The sequence below is a fragment of the Amaranthus tricolor genome, chromosome 15 (genome assembly GCF_026212465.1).
Source record: "Amaranthus tricolor cultivar Red isolate AtriRed21 chromosome 15, ASM2621246v1, whole genome shotgun sequence".
Classification (NCBI taxonomy): domain Eukaryota; kingdom Viridiplantae; phylum Streptophyta; class Magnoliopsida; order Caryophyllales; family Amaranthaceae; genus Amaranthus; species Amaranthus tricolor.
The window spans coordinates 6574659-6598629 of record NC_080061.1 but is presented as its reverse complement, the minus strand read 5'-3'; the positions used below and the strand labels follow the sequence as shown (position 1 = coordinate 6598629).

General features: G+C 33.0%; 2 protein-coding genes across 3 annotated transcripts; both read left to right on the top strand.

Moving 5' to 3' along the window:
- The first annotated feature begins 1535 nt into the window (after positions 1–1535).
- On the top strand, positions 1536–1907 carry LOC130800979 (uncharacterized). Its single transcript, XM_057664722.1, has one exon. It carries the CDS (start codon positions 1536–1538, stop codon positions 1905–1907), a length of 372 nt encoding a protein of 123 aa, XP_057520705.1.
- Positions 1908–2376: 469 nt separating this feature from the next.
- Positions 2377–21253, top strand: LOC130801314 (uncharacterized). 2 transcript variants are annotated; one of them, XM_057665136.1, is made up of 15 exons: positions 2377–2769; positions 2895–2951; positions 6154–6235; positions 8088–8191; positions 11631–11757; positions 12744–12838; positions 13000–13123; positions 15066–15146; positions 15710–15808; positions 16877–17035; positions 17125–17176; positions 17302–17372; positions 17561–17605; positions 19806–19982; positions 20064–21253. In XM_057665136.1, exons 2-15 carry the CDS (start codon positions 2914–2916, stop codon positions 20508–20510), a joined length of 1701 nt encoding a protein of 566 aa, XP_057521119.1. In that variant the 5' UTR covers positions 2377–2769; positions 2895–2913; the 3' UTR covers positions 20511–21253. The 2 variants fall into 2 exon arrangements, with proteins under 2 accessions (XP_057521119.1, XP_057521118.1); XM_057665135.1 differs by having other exon boundaries at positions 2378–2769; positions 17125–17188; positions 20064–21252.
- Positions 21254–23971: the final 2718 nt, after the last annotated feature.

The following is a 23971-nucleotide window of genomic DNA, read 5'->3' as shown; positions in this document are numbered from 1 at the left end:
ACTTTACCCAAGTTCTGGTAAAATAGCGTGAGGGTTTATTTATTTTTAAATTGTAACAGGATCTATCTTTTAAAGCTTTAACATTATCATCATGTATATGGAGTATGGAATTTTTTTAAAATGTTTGTATCTCTGATTTTGGTTTTTAGGTTTTGAGGTGCATTTTGCTGTTAGATGTGCTTCTTCTTATCAGTTATCAAACAAATATATTTCTTTCTTATGAAAAAAAAAGTTATAAACTAATAATAAATTGAGCAAGTTAAAATTAAATACTTAGATGATTGTTATAGATCAGACTTTTCATAGTTATTTTTAAGTAAATGCAGAAAACAAAGGTTAAGACAGTAATGGAATATAAAGAGGAAAGAAAAGTTTACGTTAATTCCAGCTAGCTACTCTAAATACTATTATTTCATTGGGCGGAGCTAAGGGGGCTTACTCGCCCGCATTTGAGGATACTTGCCTAATTCAAAAAAAATTATAGTTAGTAAGGATTGATCCCACAAACCTAACCTCAAAGACAGTTGGCATGTGCATCTATTTTCAAACTAAGTTAAACATTATTATTGATTATCTTAGTACTAATTAAGTATATCTATAATGTGAAGTATGTTAGATTAGTAAGACTAGTGAGATGCAAATTATAGTTATTTGATATATATCATACTTCGACCGGTCCATATATACATTTCAAACACAATAAATTTATATAAAAGTATATAACTTTATAATTGATAATATTGAATCTAAATATCACTCCATTATTTTTTTTATAAATCTTTAATTAGATATTTTTAAAATATTTTTAATAATTATTTCTATGTCGATTGTGCTTTCACTGAAACTGAATTTTAAATTCACCACATCCATTTCTAAGTTAATCATTACATCTTTTGCTCACTTTTTCCTTGTAGTGGTGGCATGACATTATTTATCCCTAGGCAGTAGTTTAACCTTGTTGTCAAGGTGATAAAAAGGAAAAGCAACAAGCATATACTAAGACCATGAACATTCAAGAGGATTCACCCTCCTCTTATCAATTTTTTTCCTCCTCTTAACTATCCTCTTGAATGTATAGAGGAAACAACAATCCTCTTGGCCAAGAGGATTGGTCATAATCCTCTTCATGAAGAAGATGTAGATGGATGCAAGAGGACTGAATAAGACAAAAAAAAAATAAAGGCATTCCTACCTTAGAAGGGAGAAAAAAGAGGGAAGAAAAAGAAAAAAAGTATTTGGGCCAAGAGGATTGGTACACTTGGCACAATTTGATTAGTTGAATTTAAGTTTGATTTTTTTACAACGGTATTATTTAAAACGATCATAAAAAAACGGTAAAGCAAAATTTCAAAATAATTTCACCTAGCGGCTCTTTTTTTTTTTCTCTATAAAATGAACCTAAATTTGCTTATATTTCACACACTTTAATTTTTAGGTTTTTCCTCTCTCTTCTATACTACGCATCTAAACTCATTCGCATTGTGGATACCCTCGGTTTACATTATCGTTTTTTCCAACAAAATTCGGATGCATGTATGCGGCAAGGCGCTACTGCTCTTCAGAAATGCACTGCAGCCATAAGGATGTTAGCATATGGATGTGCAGCTGATCAAATTGATGAGTATCTTAAACTTGGTGCTACAACGTCGAAGGAGTATCTTACCCACTTTGTTGATGGTATAATTGCGCAATTTTCAGCAGAGTATCTTCGAAAGCCAAATACTGAAGATCTCCAACGTCTTCTTAAAGAAAGTAAAGACAGAGGATTTCTAGGTATGATAGGAAGCATCGATTGCATGCATTGGGAATGGAAAAATTGTCCTACAGGATGGAAAAGGATGTATCAAGGAAGATCTAGAACAACAACTGTAATCTTAGAAGCCGTTGCTTCTAGAGATTTATACTAATGAGAGTTAAAGAATAAACTTTCTATGATAAAGGCTCAAATATTTTTTTTACTACTACACTAATCTATAAATATTTTAAAAACAACATAAAATACGAAAAATTTGATATTTTTAAACTAACCTTTCACCCATTCGCTATAAATAATGTCAATTTTAAGTTATCTTTTAATACATTAACCTTTACCCTTAATTGCTGTTTTTTTATGTGTATAGATTGTCGCCTTCTTTTTTCTTCCCAAACCTAATTATAGTTTCTTAGTAAAATGATGAATTGAGACTTTCATATTATTAGATTAATCTTCATTAATTTATTACTCCATGAACCAAGTTTATTAAAACTTTTACTTAAAAAAAAAATAGAATAACATTCCTACTTTAAGACTGGCGGGCCCTCACAGCATAAGAAGTGCTCTTGAGTACAATACAGGTCCCACCTCCTAGACACAGATCTATCTACAGAATAAGTGTGCAAGTGTTGATGACTCATCAGAACCTTCCACTAGCACGAAAGGCATTAGACACACACAAAGTTGGTTGGCCACAAACAACGACTCAGCCTCCCCCAAAACAAACTTGACCTGGTCAAAGGAGAGAGAGTGCTATAAACCGCCGATCAGCCATTGCCGATCATCGATCCTATTCTCTCGTCAGATCTCTAACAACTCCGATTTTCACTGATTTCGAATTTTTTCAGAAACTTGTTCTCCCATGTTGGCTACCATAAATCTCGTCCAAAACCATTTTAAACTGAACCCGAATTAGGTTTAATCACTTGATTGATAATCGATTAATCTTGCTTGATTATTGTTGACTCTATTACAAGTTAAATCACTGTTTTTCATTACTTTATTGCAGCAATCAGGTAATTTTATTAATTTTGCTTAATGATTACGAAGTTTCTACTGCTAAAAATTATCTTTAAGATTTTCAGTGGTATTCGTTATGTTATAATTTAGGTTTGGTTTTTGATGCACATTAATTTTGCAGGCTATTAATTGGCTGGTGAATGGAGCAACTCGTAAACTTCATCATTCGACCACCTAGGTTTGATTTTGGATTACTTTTCGTGTTCATTGATTGAATTGGTTTGGATATTTTATTTTATTTTATTTTTTTGTTTTCAATTTTAGCTCGGCCTCTATTTGTTGATTCCTATGTCTATGTATCGGAACTCTTTTCCTGGTTTAGTTGTATTTTGGTCACTATTTTTTAAGTGATTTAAGTATATATTTACTTTCAATTTTCTATTTCGATTATGATTAAGTTGAAGCTTCTCTTTAGGCTGAATTTTTATTATGCGTTGGTTGATCATGCTGTTAATCTTTGGCCAACCTTTCCAGAATCATTTCTCAACTTGTTTGGATAGAAATTCAGTAAGCAAAGGTAGGGAGAGAAGATCAAGGAAGGAGGGGCAACCAACTTTGACGGGAACTTTGGACTTTCTCCCTTAGCATAATTAAATTGAATGCTAGTTAATTGTCAACATATTTGGAATTTAAAAGAACTCTTGTCTCATTTTGCTTTAGTCGATAAAATTTGTAAAGCTAAGTTTCCTTCAAGGTTTCGGTGTTTTCTTGGCCGAACAAGTTTAACACTATGGAGAAATGCTATCAATCATCTCTCAACCCTCAATGGTGCATAGTTTGTTTTAATAGAATAGCTCCATTGTAAGTTTGCAAGGGACATAAGAAATAGATTATTTAGCATCAAGGGAGAGCCTTGAATGGGGCTTTTGATGATTGGATTTTTCCTTCAAACAAGATTCGTTGATTTCGGAGAGGATCACCTTAAACTTCTATGGAAACCATGCTTCTTTGCCACTCTTTGGATCATTTCAATGGAAAGAATTAGAAGTTTTAAGATAGAGCTCTAACGTCTGAAATGTAGTTTGAGAGAGATCCAAGTTCCTAGCCACTATTTGGGCTAAGTTGAATGACTTATTTTCCGATTTTTGCCTTACATAATCTTTGTAGGGATGAATGGAGAAACTTAATACAAATCACTTGTTTTTTTAGGGATGACTCATCCCTAATCTTGTATCTTGTCCTTTGAAGTAAATCAAAATTTCCTTATTCCAAAAAAGAATTCTAGACTTTGTTTTAAAGGGATTATAGATTATGTGAATTCAAGGAATTTCGTTTCATTTTTTAATGGAGCTTGGAGAGAGAAAATTATCAAGCACGTTGTACGCAATATTGAAAGAGAAACAAAATTAAGGAAGGAGCAGAGAAAAATATAGTAATTGATGATGAATATTTAATATTTCTTTCAAATCTCCATTTGTGGAGAGATTAGTTTCTTATAGAACGAAGTATTGAGGATCCCTCCATTCCTTCACCCTTATGTGCCTTCCTTATCGGCACAGTCAGACCCTTCTCATTCTTTTCTATTTGCTTCCCTCTAAACACCTCTATGGATTATTATGGTTTAAGTGAATGGCTAAATTTCCTTTAATCTTAGGTAATACTACTAGCATATCAAGTATGAATTTGTGACTTAAGAGTTTTTATGGTATGGAAACTGAAGAAGGCTTGTGGCATTCACTAGTAGAAATGTCAAAATTTACTTGGTTAGAGAAGCACCAAATACAATAAAAACGATGTTGGAGTAATGTGCATACTAGTCTTATTGCATCTTAATCGTTGAAGCTTATGTAGTATTACGAAGGATCCCAATATTTCTTGAACTATCGTGCGTTCTAGTCTTAGGGCCTCCTCTTCATTGAAACTTAAGTAGCGTTGACCCAAACAATGATTGAACAAATATGTTGATAATTTATTATGTAAGTAGTAATAATTCTTATTTAAATGTCAATTAATTGAAGATTTGAATTAGATCATAAGAATAATATGTGTAGATTTGTTCGTTTCATTGAAGTACATAATGCAATATATCAATAAAAATGAGATTCAATAAGGAATATTAGCAAACTAAATTTTAGCCACGATAGATTAATTGTGGCATAGTACAAACTTAAAAAAGGGTGTTGTATACTATAAGAGTTAAATTACCTTTTTAAAAACTACTTCAATGTATTGATGTGACACCTTATGGACTCGACTTCACCTTTAGCTTTGTAGTGATGCAACTCCTTTTGTGATGAAAAGACAACCGAGTTTGACTCAGTCTAACATTTTCCTACTGAATCGTAATATGTACCCAAATGCACAACTTTACTTTGGCAAGGTGAATACCACTTTGCATAATTTCAAGAATAAGACCCCTGAATTGAACTTTTTGGAGTTAATCAAAAGGTAAATTGATCTAAAGAGATGCAAAAATTTTGGGACATACGAATGTTGATTTATATTAAAATTATATATTGGCAAATTTTATTCAAGGTTGTCAATACCAATGATCTGAGCATCTATGTCATTTCAAACCCAATAATGTTCTTGTGTTTTGAGCATAGTGCAAAATATTATTTGCATTATGACTACATTGTAAAGGATTTTGAGCTTATCACGATCACAATATTGGTTGAGACAACATCATCGTCAACATTGACTGGAAAAGTTTCTTTTAACCATTATTGCGACTGTGTCCACATATAAGATTTTGCACTATGGTTTAGAGGGATTTTGCTCAAGCAATGATAGGCAATATTCATATTTTAAAAAGATAATGATGTTGTGAAGTGGCGATTTCAGAATATTGGGAAAATTATGATGTGAAAACTTATGTGCAGACATTTCAATACGTTTATGTTTGTTATTCTATAGGATAAAACTTATTTTGGGTGCTGGTACAGTGCTTGACTGAAGTAGGTGGCATTATACATTGTGTTTGAGAAGAAAAAGAAAAGTGTGAGGAGAGGGCAAAGAGATGGCTGCAGGGTCTAAATCTAAAAGAGAAAAACGAGAGAGTGGAGCATGACAAATGCATAATAAAATACATTGGTCCAGCATAAGCAATTATATTCGCTTAAAGGAAAAATTGAAATTGCGAACATAGTGCAAAGTATCGTCCGCATCACTATTGTGAAAGAAATATAGGCTGCGAGGACAGCAAAATCATCCACGGTTACCGCAAAATGTTACCGTAACCGTGGGTCCGTGACTGAAACAACATTTTTTCCCTTTGATTGCAACTTGCAAGTCACCTTTGAACCATTGTATAAAGGTTTTAAATGTTTTCTTTAGATTTGATATTGTAAGCAGAACTGAAGGGACCTTTTCTGTTTCAAAATTGTCTTCTAATTCTGCTTTTTTGTGTTTGAAATGTTACTTGTTCATGTTTCGTGCAGAGCTGAATATAACGCTGAGCATGACCTTTTGGATCAAGAGTTCATGCTAAAAGGGAAATGGTACCAAAGAAAGGACATTGAGGTAACCTTCTGAATTAAAGCATTTGATGCTGGTATGTACCTTTTCTTGAGATGAATATGTATCAAGTTTGTGCTTATGTACAATCTTGTGTTCCCTGTGTGTGTAATATTGTATATGTATGTGTTCGGTGTATGCATATACTCATTAGACTACCGGTTGGTCTTGGGCTGGACTTCACTGTGTATGTGTTCTACCCATTTAATGTTTGAATGCTCAATCAGAGCTAGTTCAAAGGTCTTCCTCCAACTGTGGCTCTACTGGACCTGACCACCTTTGGATTTGACTCCGCTCAGTCCTATTCCATGTACTATCAAAAACCATTCCATATTTCACTTCTTTAAAGTAACACAGTTCCGATTTTGAGAATTTCATAGAACATATGATTTTGAATAAATTGAACTCTTGAAAGCTCATACAAACAAAAAATAAGATTTACACTTGCTAAATAAAATGGAAATTAGAGCTAATAAGCTACGTTTGTTTAGTTGAGAAAGAGATGGAGGCTGTATCAGTTCGATGTCCATTTGAGAGGTTTAGAACAACGGAGATCTTTTAAAAATCAACAATCGAACTTCTTGCTGACAATTGAATTACTTTTGCAGGACCCAATTTTTCTATGATAGAGACATCAGAAAAAATATAAACCATATGAGGCAGAAATCAGAAAATAATGAGAGGCTTTTCGAAAGTGAGTATTTTCTTGGATGAAAATATTGAAGGTGACAAAGAGTTGATGTGAGGGAGTAGGGAAGAATGAAAAAGTGGGTAGAGAGAGAGAGAGGGAGAGAGAGATAGAGGTTGGTTTTCAATATTTAAGTGGGTGTTTGTGCTTACTAATTACCTCCCAGGTTCCCACATGAGAATCAATAAAAAAATTTAAAAATGAGTTTGAGAATTTTCAGAAACAAGACCTTGAATGCAACACAAAATTCTGTTGGACTTGACCAGACTATCTACAGGGTACTTATCATTGAAGCTGCTATCTGGACAATTTAGAAGACTCTGCCCCTTTTGATTCAGAATGATATACTCTGGATTCATGTAGGGTTCACGTCGGTATTAAATTGGATCCAAACTAAATTTCAATCGTTTACTTGGACACGGTGTGTAGAATAGGTTTAGTAATAAAAAACTGGATAGACAAAGCCAATCCAAGCTGCAAATCGTACAATCTTGAAATTCCTGTGATATGCACACGGGAGTCTCCCTCTTTAACAGTTTGTTCAGATCCCACCCTCTCGCTACCCAACTTATTTAGAATCCTAATGGAAGAAATAAGATCTCTCCGTCCCTCTTCCCTCCTTTTTGCTACAAATCATTCGTTCCAAACAAAGTGTAAATGTGAAAGACAAAAAAGAAAAAAAGTCAGTTTCATAAATGCTCACATGCCATAGCTTGATAATAGGCACCTTTCCTATTGCTTAGCTAGATGCTTTGAAGTATATTTACCAATGCAGGATTTCTAGTTGACATCCTTTGTGGGATATGGGTAGTTCCCTTTTTAATGGGTTTGTTGGTTATGTGAATTTTCACCCTTTAAGTGGTCATTATCAAGATTGACATGATGTTTTGCTGTAGACTTCTTTAGAGAACCTGTGTTTCTCAATGATGTATAGATCTTTTTGATTCTATTGATAACTATTTCTTTATTTTGGAGAGCATTTCCTGCTATCTTGACTGATTAATTCCCAATCAGAAATCTAAGTAGTTGCTTGGATTTTGCAACAAATGTTTCAATTATAAGTGTTCAAAACTCTTGCTACTTTTTGATTTGTAGTGAGCATTACAGAACCTGAATATCAGCTGCTTTTCTATCTTCACCAGACTAAACAATATGTATCTTCATGTGCAGATTAAGAACAACCGAGGGGATGCTCTTCAGTGTAGTCATTACAGCCCCCTTGTGAGTCCTGTAGGGAAGCTCCTACCTTGTGTAATATACTGCCATGGTAACAGGTTAGAATAACTTTTCAATTCAAGTTGTAAGCTATATATTCTATGTATCCTTTGTCAATGTTCTTATTCGTTTTTATGAAAAATATTTGATCGGACAGTGCAGATCTGCTCCAACTGTTTGCACACTGAATTTATTTATATAACATAATACATATCAGAATTTGTTTGATTTAACTAGAATATTTTTATATGAGTATTTATTTGGATACCCTGCTACTTTCTCTTCTCATCTTCTTCTTCCATACTATTTTTTCTGAAATTCTCTAGCTATTCCAATGCTTCTTATATTCTGTAATGCATTTGTTCCATTTTGGGATCCCAAAAAGAGTATTATTCTTATACTAATTGCCAAAATGATTAGATAAGTCTAGATTACTTGTAATCGTATCCTGGATTGCGAAACAGACCACTGATCTCTGACCTATAAAGTTTGACCTGGATTGCGGAACGGACACGACCCAATTCGTTGTGGCTGATGAATCGGATTGTTGATGTCATCATCCCTTATGGCTTTTTGGTATTTTTCTTTTTTTTTTTTCATCACAAAAAGGCAAAAGAAAAAAATGTACTATCGAGAAGAGAAGAAGAAATGCACAAATCAAAAGGTAATGTTACATGGTGCAGCCACCATTGGAGAAGAGGAGATAGAGACAGATAGAGCATGGAGAGGTGGGAATAGGGATGATGGAGGATGACGAATATATTTTTTTTCTTTCATTTCGTTCTCCTTCTTTATGCCCTTATCTCCCCTTTCATGTGCTTGATTGCAACTTGACCATTTAACAGAAGCCTTTTACTACTCTACAATGTTAAGGTCTCCGCAGACCACTCCATCTCCTGTGTTTTACAATTGGATTGCAACTTGCAATTCTTAAACAAGAGTTTTTATATTTTGTTTATACTTATTTCTATCCTTTAAATTTTTTTAGAGTTTTACTGATATGTTTTATAAAATATACAACAATGCGAAAGCTTTAATGCCAACAATATGGTGTCAACTACATGAACTAAAACAATTAATCGTGGGAAAGCATCGCTATCAAAGATTATACAATACTATTAAAGACTAATATATAATCTAATAATAGTCTATGACTAAAAAAATTAATTTCAGTGATTATCTACGTATTTTCTCATGGGATTTCTCTTGCATTAATTCTTGAGAAAGGAGGAGGAGGCTACAACAAGACCATAGTGTAAAAATGCGGTAACGATCGCGATCGTAGTAATGGAACAATGATGCGGTAAGAGGAGTGATGCAGTTATCGTAACGCCTATATATTGACGAAACCATAAGATATCACTTGTTACCACCCAAAAAACATATTTTTACACTCTTACAATGCGTAAACTATCGATTCATTTATTTTGAAAATCTTTACAAAAGAGCGGTTGTGATGCAATGTAGTTTTTACACTATGTACAAGACGAAGCATAGGAGAGGAGATGTGAATTACCACTTGCTATGCTTTATGACTTTTAAGTGTTGCATAAAACTTATCATCAATTTTTAATGTGAACAGGAGTGGGTTTTGAATTGGAAAGAGCACGCCTTAGATCATTTCCAATTTTTTTCTATTGTATTTTTGTATAAATAGCTTAACTAGGATTTAAAAGTGTACCGCTTAAATTAGCCATCTTTAATTCTAAGAATTATGGATGGTGAATTCAAACCCTAGTTGAACCAAATCCATAAATCTTGGTCCAAAATAATATTTTTATTTTGCAAAAACATATAATCAAATTCTTACAAATCAATGAAGGTACAATCATATGGATACTATCAAATCACTTTTTCATTAATGAGACTTTTCAGATGCTCATGTAGTAGTCGAATTTATTAATCTTCAAACTTTCAATAACAAACCGTGCTAAACTCATCAAACCTTTCAACGCTTTTTGGTAATAAAACACATTATAGTAAGTAATGTTCTAGGTAAACACCTTTCAACTTTTAAGTTACATAATAAACTAATTTCCAAAAAAAATACACAACCCAAAAAAATCTAATTTCTAATTAACAATTAAGTTTCAATTTAAGTAAGTTACAAAGTAAAAAAACAAGTTTAGTGCACGAATAAAAAGATTATTAAGTTTAGGACTTTGAACACCTACAATAACCAACATCATTTTTATGGAGAAACGATGAATACATAGTATTTATCAAATATTTTATATATTAACAAAAGATTAATAAATATCACCAAAAACCTACTTTACAAGAACTGCTCACTACTTGGTATTGAGTAGTGTAATCAAAAAATGATCAAGCGATCAAATTTTGGGAGCAATTTGCGACGAGTCATATACAATATATTTTTTATTTCAAAGGGTCTATGAGTTGTATATGGGTCACATTTGTGCCTAAGGTACATTGTAAAAGTGAATTGATGAATTTGAGGGCCTATGTTAATGAGGTGTAAACTAAAGCTAGAATGTATTATTATTAAGAGGGAGGAATCATCTGTTACTTTTTTAAATGAAGTTGGGGCTGATTCTAGGGTACATTTTTCAAGAGAAAAGGAGTGTTCATTTACAACAATGTGTGATCATATAGCACGTCCAATACATGCTGCTGTCACCTAGAATATTATTCTTAGTATCATTGTTGCAATTCCTTGTTCCTTGAGAATTGGAGTTTTGGCTGGAGTTGAGGGGAAATCTATGCAACTTCAATGTTGTAGTGGTTTTTGTTACATCAATGTGTAGTTTCTCTTTCACTTTTCCTATCTCTCACTTAGCTAATACTTCGTCGAAGTTATGAACAGATGTCAGGTTAGTGTTCACCTACACAGTTACCCTTCAATTTGTTTAAAGTAAAAGATTGGCTTATATTTTCATAAAATAGGACTTCTTTTTTAATTGATTGACACATTGATTAGTTCCCTATCTCCCTGATGATGTGGAGTTTATAATTAATTTGCTCAATAATGATTATTTGTGCTTTTCTGGAAAGTAGTCACCTACTTGATTTACTTTCATCCTTCGCTTTTGTGTCATGTTTAGAATCTATATGAACCAGTTATTATAAATAATGAATCATTTGTCAATTTATAAATGTTTGGGTACATAACATGTGTCTTACTAGTTTATTTCCTATTACATATGTGACTATTCTAAATGGGATTGGAAAGACTGTTCTTTGATTTTCCTTTTGCTGAGATTGCTAGATGTCTACGAGTATGATAAAGAAATCATAGAGCCAGTATCAAGGAATAAATCAACATTTGAAAATAAAAAACCATTTACTGCCATTCCCAAAGTATATAAAGTTATCTTATAATAATTAAATGTGATGGGTAACTCTTTAATTTAGTTTGTCGGCCTTATGCACATTTGGTCTGTATCATCTTTATGTACATTCTGTTTAATGGGCCACTTTTCTAATATGTAGTCATTGCTGTTTAATTTTTCTGACTACAGTAAGTTTGTACCGCAGTGGGTGCAGGGCAGATGCAAGCGAAGCTGCTATAATTTTGCTGCCTCTGAACATTACAGTTTTTACCTTGGACTTCTCAGGATCTGGACTCTCTGGAGGAGAGCATGTTACCTTAGGATGGAATGAGGCAAGTTTCCCTCAGTTTCATTGAATTGAGCCATTGAGATATTCATATACTTCCACCATTTATATATACTCCCTCCAATTCTTTTAAGTTGTCCCATTTAGTTTTGGCACACTATCCAATGCGGTAATTCAATTCTAAATATCTCTAATTGTGCATAAGTAAAACTTTCAAAATTTGATATCAATCAAATTTATTTTGAAACAAATTAAATAAGATCCCATTTGACTATATTTTGATGTCTAGATTAAGAATAAAATAGGAGTACAAATTAAGAGTGTTGATGAATAGTGTCAAAACACTAAATGGGACAACTTAAAAAAATTGGAGGGAGTATTATTCTATTGTAGTTTCTGAAGGAGCCAAAGATTCATGGTTCTTTGGTTTAGGATTATATTGGATTATGAAAAAATAAATCATGAACTGGTGACATAGGAACTTAGACAGCGAAAGAGGCGAAAAAAACAATCCATAAAAAGATTTCGCGCCGCTGGCTAACATTATATCTCGTGCATTTCTTATTCATGTAAAAGGTTGATGATGATGTTTGCAATCAAGTGTATCCAAAAGAGTATCTTTCGTAATCTGTCATTACAAGAAGACTATGTACACAGCCCCCCTAACCCTGCTTAGCTTACGTGAGAGCTGCTTAGTGGCAGTGGGGTGACTCAATGTAATAATTTTCGAATGCGCCCTTTCTATGGGCGATCTATTACAGTTTGGGAGAAAGGGTGCAGTTACAATATAGTAGATATATTTTTTTTCTATGATATTGTTTCTTATAGATGAACAATATAAGCTGTCTTTTCATGATATCTCAGCAATTTAATTAATTCCTCCCCTATGAATCAGAAGTTCAAATTTGCTATGTTTTAAAACCAACGACTGTAATTCTTTGTTGAGAGCTTGTTCTGTTGTAGCTGGAGCAATAGACTTATTGCAAGGGTATTTAAGCTTTATTTTTTCTGAGTATACTGTGGCATTTACAGAAAGATGACCTCAAGGCTGTTGTGGATTATCTACGGTCAGATGGAAATGTGTCTATGATTGGCTTGTGGGGTCGCTCAATGGGTGCTGTTACGAGGTTCGACTGTGCATTTTGTCATTAAGTTTCTTATGTGTTTCATTTGGTATCTCTCTGTAGACTATAGTAGTTTTGCATTTATACTGTTTTGGAAGATTCCTGAGGGGTAATGGTGGAATATCTTGCTGGATGTTTAATGTAAAAGTTCACTTCTCCTACAGCTTAATGTATGGAGCTGAAGATCCATCGATTGCTGGAATGGTCCTTGATAGTCCCTTCTCAGATTTAGTAGACTTGATGATGGAGCTTGTGGATACTTATAAAGTTCGGCTTCCAAAATTTACTGTGAGTAATGGTTTTATTTGAGATCTTTTATCGAACTTTCTGGAATTCTACTTAGTTTCAGATCTATATCCGATAAATAAGTTCTAAAAGTTCCTCCACTCGACCTACTTTATTATTGTACAAAAAGATGGGATGCACTTTTATTTCTCTCTTCTATTCCTGAATGTTGTGTTCTTGTCATCTGAAGCTGAATAAAGATGGAAAATGAAATTATAATGGATTTTACAAAAAAAAATTATTTCTCTTTTGGGAAAACTTACATTAAGTGCACCATTGCCCCCTTTGAGACATTTCTAAATACGTGCACCATTTTCTTTTTGAGATATATTTAGGTGTATGAAAGACAAGATTACCTATGTTCACATCATAATTTTCATATGGGAGCACCACAGTCTCTTCCTTTCACATGAACATTTTGGTACACTCACACCCTCTCTCATCAATCCTATTACATGCACTAACGAAATGGTGTACTTAAATGGATGAAGTATATTATATTATCAATTATATCTAAGCTCACAAAACATGATGTTTTTGGGAGCATAGAGCATACCATTTAAGCGTTCCGCACTAGAAATTTTAATTTAGTCTATATGTATGTAAAATATATTATCCTTCGTTTCTTTTTACTTGCAACACTTCTCAAAATACTATATGCAAATTTTGTACAGCTAATATCTCTAGTTACACAAGTAAAAAGGTACATCAAGTTAATTTATCGAAACTATAAATTGAAACGATTCTAACAAGATTTCACATGAGTATGCTTTTTTGGTGATATTCACTAAAGAAGGTCAAAGCTAAATTTGTGAATGGTATCAAAGCCAAAGCGTTTCAAGTAATAAGAAAAGTTGGATATAGCACATATATGGAGTTTAGGATGGGAGTAAGAGTTTGATTTGCAAGAAAAGACTAAAAAGATTCTAATTTGTAAAATAAGCATGATTGATGTTATATTTGAAATTCAGTGATCTTTATATCATTCGAAGCTTCTCATAATATGCTTTTTATGATTATGTCCATATGCAATACAATTAAGATTGTTTGGTATCGATGAACTGAGGATCTATTAGGGAAGGTGATATTAGATGTGATAATTTTCTTGAAAAATAGTATTAAAATAATTATGCATTTTGGATGTTCAGAACAGTAAAAAATAAATTCCCATCCTTTTGGAATTGAAGGCTTATTATTGTTATTTTCAATTTTTGGAATTCAAATATTCAAACTTCATTATGAGCATGATTTCTTAAACTTTATATGGATTACTTAAATTTTATTAGAAATAATTATTTATTAGTTTATACATGTATAAAATTTATATGAAGGCCTTAGTAAAATCTAACATTATGAATTACATATCATATCCCATATTAATGTTGCACAACAAAAGTTGGGTCTTAGGATCATTAAGATTATAATGTTTGAAATTCTATACCAATTAGGATCTTATAAATCTACATTGTTTAAGATTGTACTTCATACTTAGGATTAAGACGTGTCATATGTTTCTGAATTGTATAATTGTGTGTGCAAGATCTTGGTTGGGATATTGACCTAAATGCATATACTTGCATCACTTGGAAAAAAGGATAAAGCGCACAAAGTATTATGTTGTAGTACACCACTGAAGTTTTGGTCCATGCCTCAAACGTTTTTTAAATGCAACTGAATTATTTTTTAACAAATATTTTTATATGATTCTCAGTGCTGTTTAAAACATATAATTAAGTTACTGGTCTATGTATAGCCGACCATTGGGTATTGGAGATTTCACATCTATTGCTCTATTTAAACAATAAGATAAAATTATGACGTTTTCCATCTTTTTAAAGCTTATCAAGTGATTAATCTATGCCATAATTATCCTTTTTGCTCTTGCATTTTTTGCAAATTAGAAATCACTAACACTGGCATCAATCTTTTCCTTTTCCCATTTTAGGTAAAATTTGCCATCCAATACATGCGAAGGGCAATCATGAAGAAAGCTAAATTTGACATAATGGATCTGAACACCATTAAGGTTTCTTTCCCTTTGTCCTGTTTCTGGAAATTTCAATTCAACAGTATTTGTTCTATAATTGTGTGATCCTTCCCCCCGTCTAATAAATATCTTTTGGAACTTTTTTTTCAAAAAAAATTCAAATTGGATTTTACCTTCTCAGAATCATCATTGCCGTAGAAAAATTCTGGATGGATCAGTGAAAGACTGAAAGTATATAACATTATGCAAAATAATGAGCTACGTACATTACCAATCTTTGAGAATCTCACATGTCTTGCACTTATGAGTTAGAGACTATGTCGTAACTGGTAACTGTACGCTATAATGAAAAGCGAATCATGATGTATGGGAAGAATACTGGCATGAATTGTATTCCTTATGTTTTATCTTTTAAAGGAATTTGTTGACTTTACTGCATGCTGAGCCTTGCTTGGATCAATAAGATATATAGTTTCTTTGTTGTTTTGATGATGGTTTATTATAAGGCTTTCTTGGATAATTAAGGCTTGAAATTGATTGCTTTATTGTTCTGATGATTATTTATACTGATTGTTTCATTTCTCCCACTTGTGCAAAACTAGGTAGCGAAGTCTTGCTTTGTTCCAGTATTATTTGGCCATGCAATTGATGATGATTTCATACAACCTCATCACTCAGAACGTATATATGATGTGTATGTGGTAAGTTCAACATTTTTCTCGTTTTATTATCAATAAATATTTACATTTCCTTATTAATTCCAAAAATTTTGTTTGAATGATTGATTTGCATCTACTGCCTGGTTTACAAATGTACGGTTCTATTTCATCAGTTGTCTTGAATCCTTGTCTCTCATTAAATGAGACTCCCAGAGAATCATATTGATTGTTTAGTTCTGTTACTTGTACAAAACTAATCTCGAAAAGTGCAAGTCTGATGTTTGTATTTCTTTTATATGCTTTGTGCTTCTGTGATTCTTTTGAAGCATTGTGGTAATCTACTTTCGAAAAGTGCAAATTACGAAGTGGTCTGAAAAGTTGTACGATATGCTACACTGACTGAGAAATCTTCTGAGAAAGTGTCTAGTCTTACAAGACATTAATGTAATGAACTAGGAAGATTATATATCTTAAATGCTCATGTGTAGTAATTGACACCCAGATTAGTAGCTAGAATAGCTTGTTTCGAAGGAAGGACTTTCAAAGGAGGTCAATGTACGCACCAAGAGTGCAGGTTTCGTTGTTATTGCAAATTATGCTTGTTATATAAAATATTTCACATGGTTCCTGAAATAGAAGTATCTACTGTTCATTACTTAATTCATGAGTTCAAGAGGCTTAGCTCATGCTTCTAGCTTAAATACAATGCAACGAAATATCTATTTCTTGGGTGCTTGATAGAAAGAACTTTTTTCCTTTCCTTTTTTCTAGGTGACTTAACAAAATGTAGTTATAAGTAAAACGACATTAATCAAATCACAGCTGAATTCATGTAGTTAACTTCCATAATTCTATCTTATACAATAATGTTAGTCTTCAGCATATTACTATTAGATATAAGTAATTATCTATGTGTTTTAAAATTTTGTAATGCTTTTGATGAATGAAATATCGGTTTTGACTTCTAGATCATAAGATATCAAATAAGAACCTAAGAATTTAGAATTTTAGATAAATGTGCAATTGTAGTTAATTTTATTTGTTTCTTTCTTAAAGCTTTTGTGGATATCATTCTTCAAATAAAGCTAAATGCTATGATATCTCTGACAGGGAGACAAGAATATTATCAAATTTGAGGGTGACCACAACTCTCCGCGGCCTCAGTTCTACTTCGATTCAATAAGTATATTCTTTAATAATGTTTTACAACCTCCTGAGGATGATGCTCCAGTAAGGTTATTTGACCCAGTGCATGAATACATTGATAAGGTAGACTGCAGATTGATGCCAACAAGTGGAGAGTTTGATGAAAAGGAAATAGTTGTGGTAAATAATTGATTTGTTCTTTCAATTTTTAGGCTACTTGGAATGCATTGCATGGTGTAGGATACACAGGCAACAATTCTTCAGGTGGATCCAGAGGCATGACTTCAGTAGCTTTTTTTCATCTAATTTTGGATGTTGAACTTTTGATCCATCCATTGTTTCAAATACTAGTTTTTCAGAGTCTGTCTGTCTTATTATATCTGTTGCAGATCCTTCCAGTAATGGCACTGGAGATGCTATTGAGCAGTTGCGTTCCAAACGACCCATGAGCAGAATGGAGGTTAGTGTTATTAGATGCCTCTTATACTCAGATGCTGGTACCATTTCTGATATCAATAAAGATGGACACACTGGTCCTAGAAACCATCGTTTTGCATTCTTTGTAAAACATGCTTAGATAAACTGCAGATACCCTATTATTTAATTCATTTATGTATTTGATATTGTTTCCAAATTGAATATTCTCAGGTGCCCCCAACAATGACTGAAGGAGATGAACAACCTGTAACGAAGGTATATCTGATCCCTTTTGCTAACACCTTATTGTCTTTTGGTTTTTTGATTAATTGCTACAATGTTAATCTATCGAATACTATAAATGCAATTCTGTAAAGTTGAGAGTTTCTGGGTTAGGGAGAATCATTTTCCCAACTACCTAAAGACTTAAACAGATGTACGTCAACAGCATAAAACTGCTTTTGACTATGATAGTCTTATCTGATCAATTTCTAGAATAAAGTGACTCATCAACACATTACAATCTGTTTCTTATCTGAAAATTATCATCTGTTGGTCCAGAAAATTATACGTTTCTAGTAATTATGGTGCTTTGGGCATTGGGATGATGGAATGTTTCTTTACTTATCTATGATGCTGAAAACTTGTACAAAAACACCCCTAAAATTAGGACTTAAGTGCTTTTCCAGATGATCCTTCATTGTTCAGGCAAATTTGAGTATTCTGTTTTCTTTGGAGTTCTGCCGACTTCCTCGAATTTGTGTAGGCAATGATTCAAATCTTTCTTTGCCCCATCGAAGATGATATCTGGGATGAAGTTGAGTTAAGTGGCTTTGTAGCATGCATTACAATTTGAAGTTAAATAATAGGTTCTTTGCGCTTGTTTCCTCCAAATTTAACCAACTATGATTTAGCAAGTGGGAGGGAGAAAATTTTCACATAACTTATGATGGCTATGAAGACTTGAAAAATTCATGTATAGAATCTTTCAATCTAATTATAAAAATGCTCTCGATATACATACCCATCTCAAATCTGCACGAATGTAGTTAGAGCCTTGAATATAGAAATGGAATGGCGTGGAAAGATGAAGAAAAAGGGGTGGCTGTTGTAGAGCTCGAAAAAAAGGGTGAAAGGGGTATGTGGGATAGGGTTTGATCTTTTATTGTTGATAATTATTTTATGGACATTTTATGGAAATTCTAGCTCCATTTGGGGTTCATTTTTTGAGACCTCTAGTACATTTGGATGGTTTTTAGCATCACTGTTGCAAGTTGAATATACTTGTGGTAGACTGAGCAACAATACCAAAACCTAATATCAGAAATAAGAGACTGAATGAACCAAAACAAATCATTTTTCTGACTAAAAGCTTCTTTAACTAGTGCATTTTTGTCACTTTTGCACTTGATCAAAACGTAAACAGTTCTCTCATTTTGTCTTCAGTATTTGCGGTACCAGTATCTTTTCTTGTATCTTCATTCCAAACTCTATTTTTTAGAGTGTATTAGCTCGTCGATCTTAACATTTGCATCTCATCTACTCTCAATTTCGTACAATGATCTATTCTGGAAGTTAAAAAATCTGACCAATAGAGTAGTACTAATGCCGGTCATATATCAAACCAATTAATATTTTCTGTTTAACTTTAATGGCACACCTTGTTCATATGGTATTTTAGCTGCAACTTTTCATTTGAGCCATCCACATTAAATCCTATGCTTAATACCTTAATCATTATCTCTATTGTGAAAACTTGGGCCTAGGTACTTGTAACATGCTTGTGGAGGGAGTATCTTCGCATCTAACTTTACAACACCTATGCCATGATATTTTACGCTGAGTAGTGGACACCTCCATGTTAATTTAAATTTGGCTCATGGCATGAAATGTGATGATGTTTTATGTTGGTTGTCACTTGCTTACCACAACCATTCTTTATATGGGCTCGAGACCTGCAATGAATGCATGGGCACTCACAGGTGGAGCTTAAACGTTCCTTTTCTTTCCCTCATTTGTTCAATTGTGTTTCCTTCTGCTGTTACTTCCGTGGCATTTATTTCTCCTCAAGAGTATTTGTTGCTGATGAAAGAGTGAAGAATTTATTTGATGAAGTGAAGGAGAGCGAGTGGAGGGAAAGGATTAATTAATCGGAAAATAATAGGAGTATTCATTATGTCCTGTCTCCCTTCATCTTCCAGGTCCATTGTCAGTCTCCTGACTCGTCCACTTTGACTGATCCATGAGTTGCTCTTGCAAACTATCAATGTTACAAACTTTGGATTCCTATTTTCTTGAAAAAACAAAAAGTTGGTCATGGTCAGAAACGTTTCATTTCCCTTTATCCTGATGTTTAGATTTTATACTAAGACATTGATTGTAATATCTGCTTGCAAAAGTTGCTTATGTTCTACAGCTTTTGTTATGTTTTTTTCTTTGTTGAAAACCTTATGGCTCATAATACGCTATGCACCAGGGAGAGGCCATAGGAACTGAGTCACCTTCCTCAAGTTCTGGGATGATTAGCTTTGAAATAGCCAACGGTCAACCCTATGGTCCCCATGTTCCAATTGCCATTGACGATGATCAGTATGTAGAATACTCTCTCGACAACATGACAGAATTTCCCCGTAATTTGGAGGAAGAAGAGCGGGTTGGTCAACTGACTATCTTGTTACATGCGATTCATTTTTTTGCTTGCATCATTGATTTGCTGTGTATTTCCCAAATTCAGATGGTCATGGAAGCCATAGTCGAGTCTTTGAAAGACATGGGTACGAGGCAATCACCTGAAGAATTAACGCCCTGCACAAACTCCAATGTTGTAGAATCCAGCCAAGAAAATCATACGCCAATTGCACCCACAGATAAAGAAAGTTGTGAATCATCGAAAACGGACTCAACTTCCCTTTCATCAACAAATAGCGATGCTCTAGCATCTCAGTCATCTGCCTATAATACTGATACACCTTCTGAACATCAATCAGTTCAATCAGACAAATCTTCCCCGAAACGCGATACAAATACTGTTACACCTGCCCAAACAATGGAATCCTCTAGCAATGATTCCGGTGATGGTACAAAAGCCACATTGACTGTTGAAAAAAATTCATCAGCTGGTAATATTATGGATGGATTCTTTCGTCGTTGGGATCGAGGTTTTTTTAAAAGCTCGCGATGAACGTAGCTTAGTTGCAGCTTTTGATCGAATCTTTGTGAGAAAGCGCTGAACATATTAACGAAAAAGAGATTCCTATTTTTTTTCTTGCTGTAGTTTCTTACGCTGTAGATCGTTCCTCTAAGCTGAAAAGAAGAGGTGACTGGATAGGTGTGAATATTTGGTTCCCATATTGAAGACACTGGTAATTCTTTTATGTGCATAAAATTTCCAGCTTAACTGTAATTCTCCCTTGATTTTCTCATCATTTATACTTAGTTATCTTTCTAATAATATCGATTATTTACTTCATCTACAAGTAGATATCCATACCCAAGATGATCAATACCGTCATTTACCAATGTTTTATTACTATCTTTGCAGATAAGATCTTATTATGTAAAGTAGCAGTTTTTTCTCATAAGAGGGTATCCCAATATTAAGAAATCGCTTCCATTTTGACTCAAATAGATATTCAAACAATGGTTACTAGAAGTTTGGTAACAAAAGATGACTTCAACAACATTGACCATGCTTTGTTTTTGCATCCATACCGAACGTGCTTTTGAAGATAGCTAATATGATAAAATGACCTAGTCGTCTTGTATGAGAATGTGTCACGGTGAGACGATTTTAAAACAAGAAACCATAAGCTAAAAGTTTTTATTGTTGGACTATTTAACCCAAATATGAGGCATGTTTCACGGTGAGACCATTTCATACAAGATTTGTATAAAACAACGAAATATCAAGTCTGAAATTTTATTACCACCTTCTGAGTATACGTTGGGTTTGTCCTTGTGTTTGAAAGTTTTCCTCTTTTATCTTTATGAAAGCAAGTGGATTGGAAATTTGGAATGATTATTTTACTCTTCCTTCTTGCCCTCAGGTATTCTTTAGTCTTACTTCCGAATTTAAAAAAGCTTTCCCACTAATCAAATATATGGTAAGTGGTAATGTATGGTGAAATTTTGAAAAAATAAACTTAATTTAAAAATAAATTTCAAAATAAATTTCGATAAATTTTAATTTTCAAAATAAGCGTTTTAATACTAAAGTTGAGGTAAGATATTTGTTCGTCGTATATTTGTTCACTGTTACTAAGAGCGAATAAAGAAATTGTTTAAAAAAGTCAAAAATTTTGTTTGTTGTTAGGTGTTACTAACAACGAACAAAGAAAATGTCATATCGTTTAAAAGGACAAAAAAAATAACAAATGTTAGTTCGTTGTCATCAATAGCGAATAAACATGTGATTATTTTGTCTCTTCAAGCGTTATAACATTATTTTCCTTTTATTCGTTGTTAGTAACATCAAGCATAAATTTTTATTCTCTCATTTATTGTTAATATTAGCCAAAGTTACCATATTACTAATGTAAGTAATGATTTACATATACAGAACATTTTTAAGTTGCTCCTTTCACAACTTGTCCGAGCAAAGTGTAATGGATAAGTCTTTGTTATGAGATTGAATTAAATTAATTCCTAAGACAAAGACTAATTGATACCTCCAAACTATTACCTCTTATTTCTCACTACAAATCAATTCCCTTTCTTTGGTTTATGTCTTTTTTTCTCATTCCCTTGCACTTTTGTATTCCAAACAATTAATGATAGTAATACTTTAACATTATCTTTATCTCTTTTTTCGTTTTGATTATGAGAGTGTTTGGATGAATGTTAATTGTTAGCTTTTTTAATTAACTTGTTTAACCAACTGAAAGAATTATTTGTTTTTTTACTCTGCAATAATATTTTAAGGGGTCCTAAGCTACTATATGGGCTTCCAAAAAACTCTACCACATATGAAAATTTGAAAAGGTTAAGTGAAAAAATAAAAAAAATTAACAAAATAAACTAGTTTTCAAAAATTTTTCAAAAGTAAGCGTGAAAATTCAAAACCTGAGGTTTGGAGACTAACTGTGAACAGTCAAATAGGACAAAATAGTTGTTCGCGGTTACTAACTGCGAACAACTATTTTGACTTGTTTTAACCTATTCGCAGTTATTAACTGCGAACAGATAGCTGCACAAAATACACAGATAGCTGTTCGCAGTAGTAACTGCGAACAGGTCAAAAAAAAGTCAAAGCTGTTCCCAGTTACTAACTGCGAACAGCTCCAAACCTCAGGTTTGGGATTTTCACGCTTACTTTTGGAATAAGTTTAAAAACTAGTTTATTTTATTAATTTTTTTTATTGCTTCACTTAACCTTTTCAAATTTTTACCACATATGCTAAGTAGAAAATTTGAAAAAAGTAAGATTATTCCCAAAATAAGCGTTCTTGGCTCTAAAGCTAGGCTTGGTGTAAACTCGCTCTTATTAACAGCGAATTAAAAGAAATTGTCAAAATTTTGGTCAATGGATATGTCGCTGTTACTAACAGCGGCCTAATGTTTGACTGGTCAATAAGGTCAAGTCGCTGTTAGTAACAGCGACTTGATGCGTGTTAAATTTTTCAGTTCTCCTTCTTCCTCATTTCAGTTTACTTCCTCATTCAACCTACGAGATCTCCCTCTTCTTTCCACCATTAATATCAACTTCAATTCTTTAATTAATTTCATCAAATTCCAAGTTTCTACTACTAATTAGTTCTGTCATCTTCCTACGTTCACTTAAGGTACTATTTTTTTTTTTTGTGTTTTTTCCTTTTTGAAAAATTAGGGTTCACAAAATGTTCATGAACTTTCACATAAATGCAGGTTCTTAAACTTGCAATTTACTACTTCTTGTTGATCTATAGCTTATTAAGGTACGTTTTTATTATTTATTTTTTAGTTCTTGTTGATTTTAAAATGTATGTCATTTATGGTGGTCATTTACACTTAAACTCTATGAATATGTCAAATGTACTTGTTATTTGCCATGATCTTCATACTGAGGTTGTTTGTTCATGAATTTAATGTAGAAAATATTTGAGTTTAATGTAGAGAATGTTTGAATGCAAACCCTAAATTTGAATTTAATTTAGAGAATGTTTGAATGCAAAACTTAAATTTAATCAATGTTGTTATGTAGTATATATTTATGCACTTGATGGTGATGTTGATTTTGTAAGTATTTTTGTAGAAATGACTTCATTTCGTGTGACTGTTGTATGTTTTTGGAATGGTTCAATTCGATCAAGTAGTAGCAATGTTAATTATGTTGGGGGAAGACGTAAACTGTTTGCATGCAACTCAAACATGGATTTGAATGAATTTAAACATCTTATTTGCTCTATGATTGGCATTGACACTACAAGAAGTACTGTTAATGTAAATTTTAAGTACAATATGAGTGGAGAGTTGTTAGCTCTTCCGGTTGAGGATGAGGAGGCTATAGATGCAATGTGGGAGTATTCAAAGTCTACCTCTTTTCCTTCTTTAGAGTTATATGTATAAGAGGTACCCCTAGGGAATCAAGATGTCAATATTGTAGAAACAAATGCATTCCTGAATGTAATTTCTTCTACTCCTTCTCATACGCCCTTCCCTACCCAA

Bases quoted from the DNA above. Each gene is read 5' to 3' on its own strand.
- LOC130801314 (XM_057665135.1), top strand. From the start codon at position 2,914: ATGGAGCAACTCGTAAACTTCATCATTCGACCACCTAG. The intron at 17,373-17,560 runs GTTAGTGTTATT...GAATATTCTCAG, and splicing joins GACCCATGAGCAGAATGGAG to GTGCCCCCAACAATGACTGA. The intron at 17,606-19,805 runs GTATATCTGATC...GCTATGCACCAG, and splicing joins ATGAACAACCTGTAACGAAG to GGAGAGGCCATAGGAACTGA.
- LOC130800979 (XM_057664722.1), top strand. From the start codon at position 1,536: ATGCGGCAAGGCGCTACTGCTCTTCAGAAATGCACTGCAGCCATAAGG.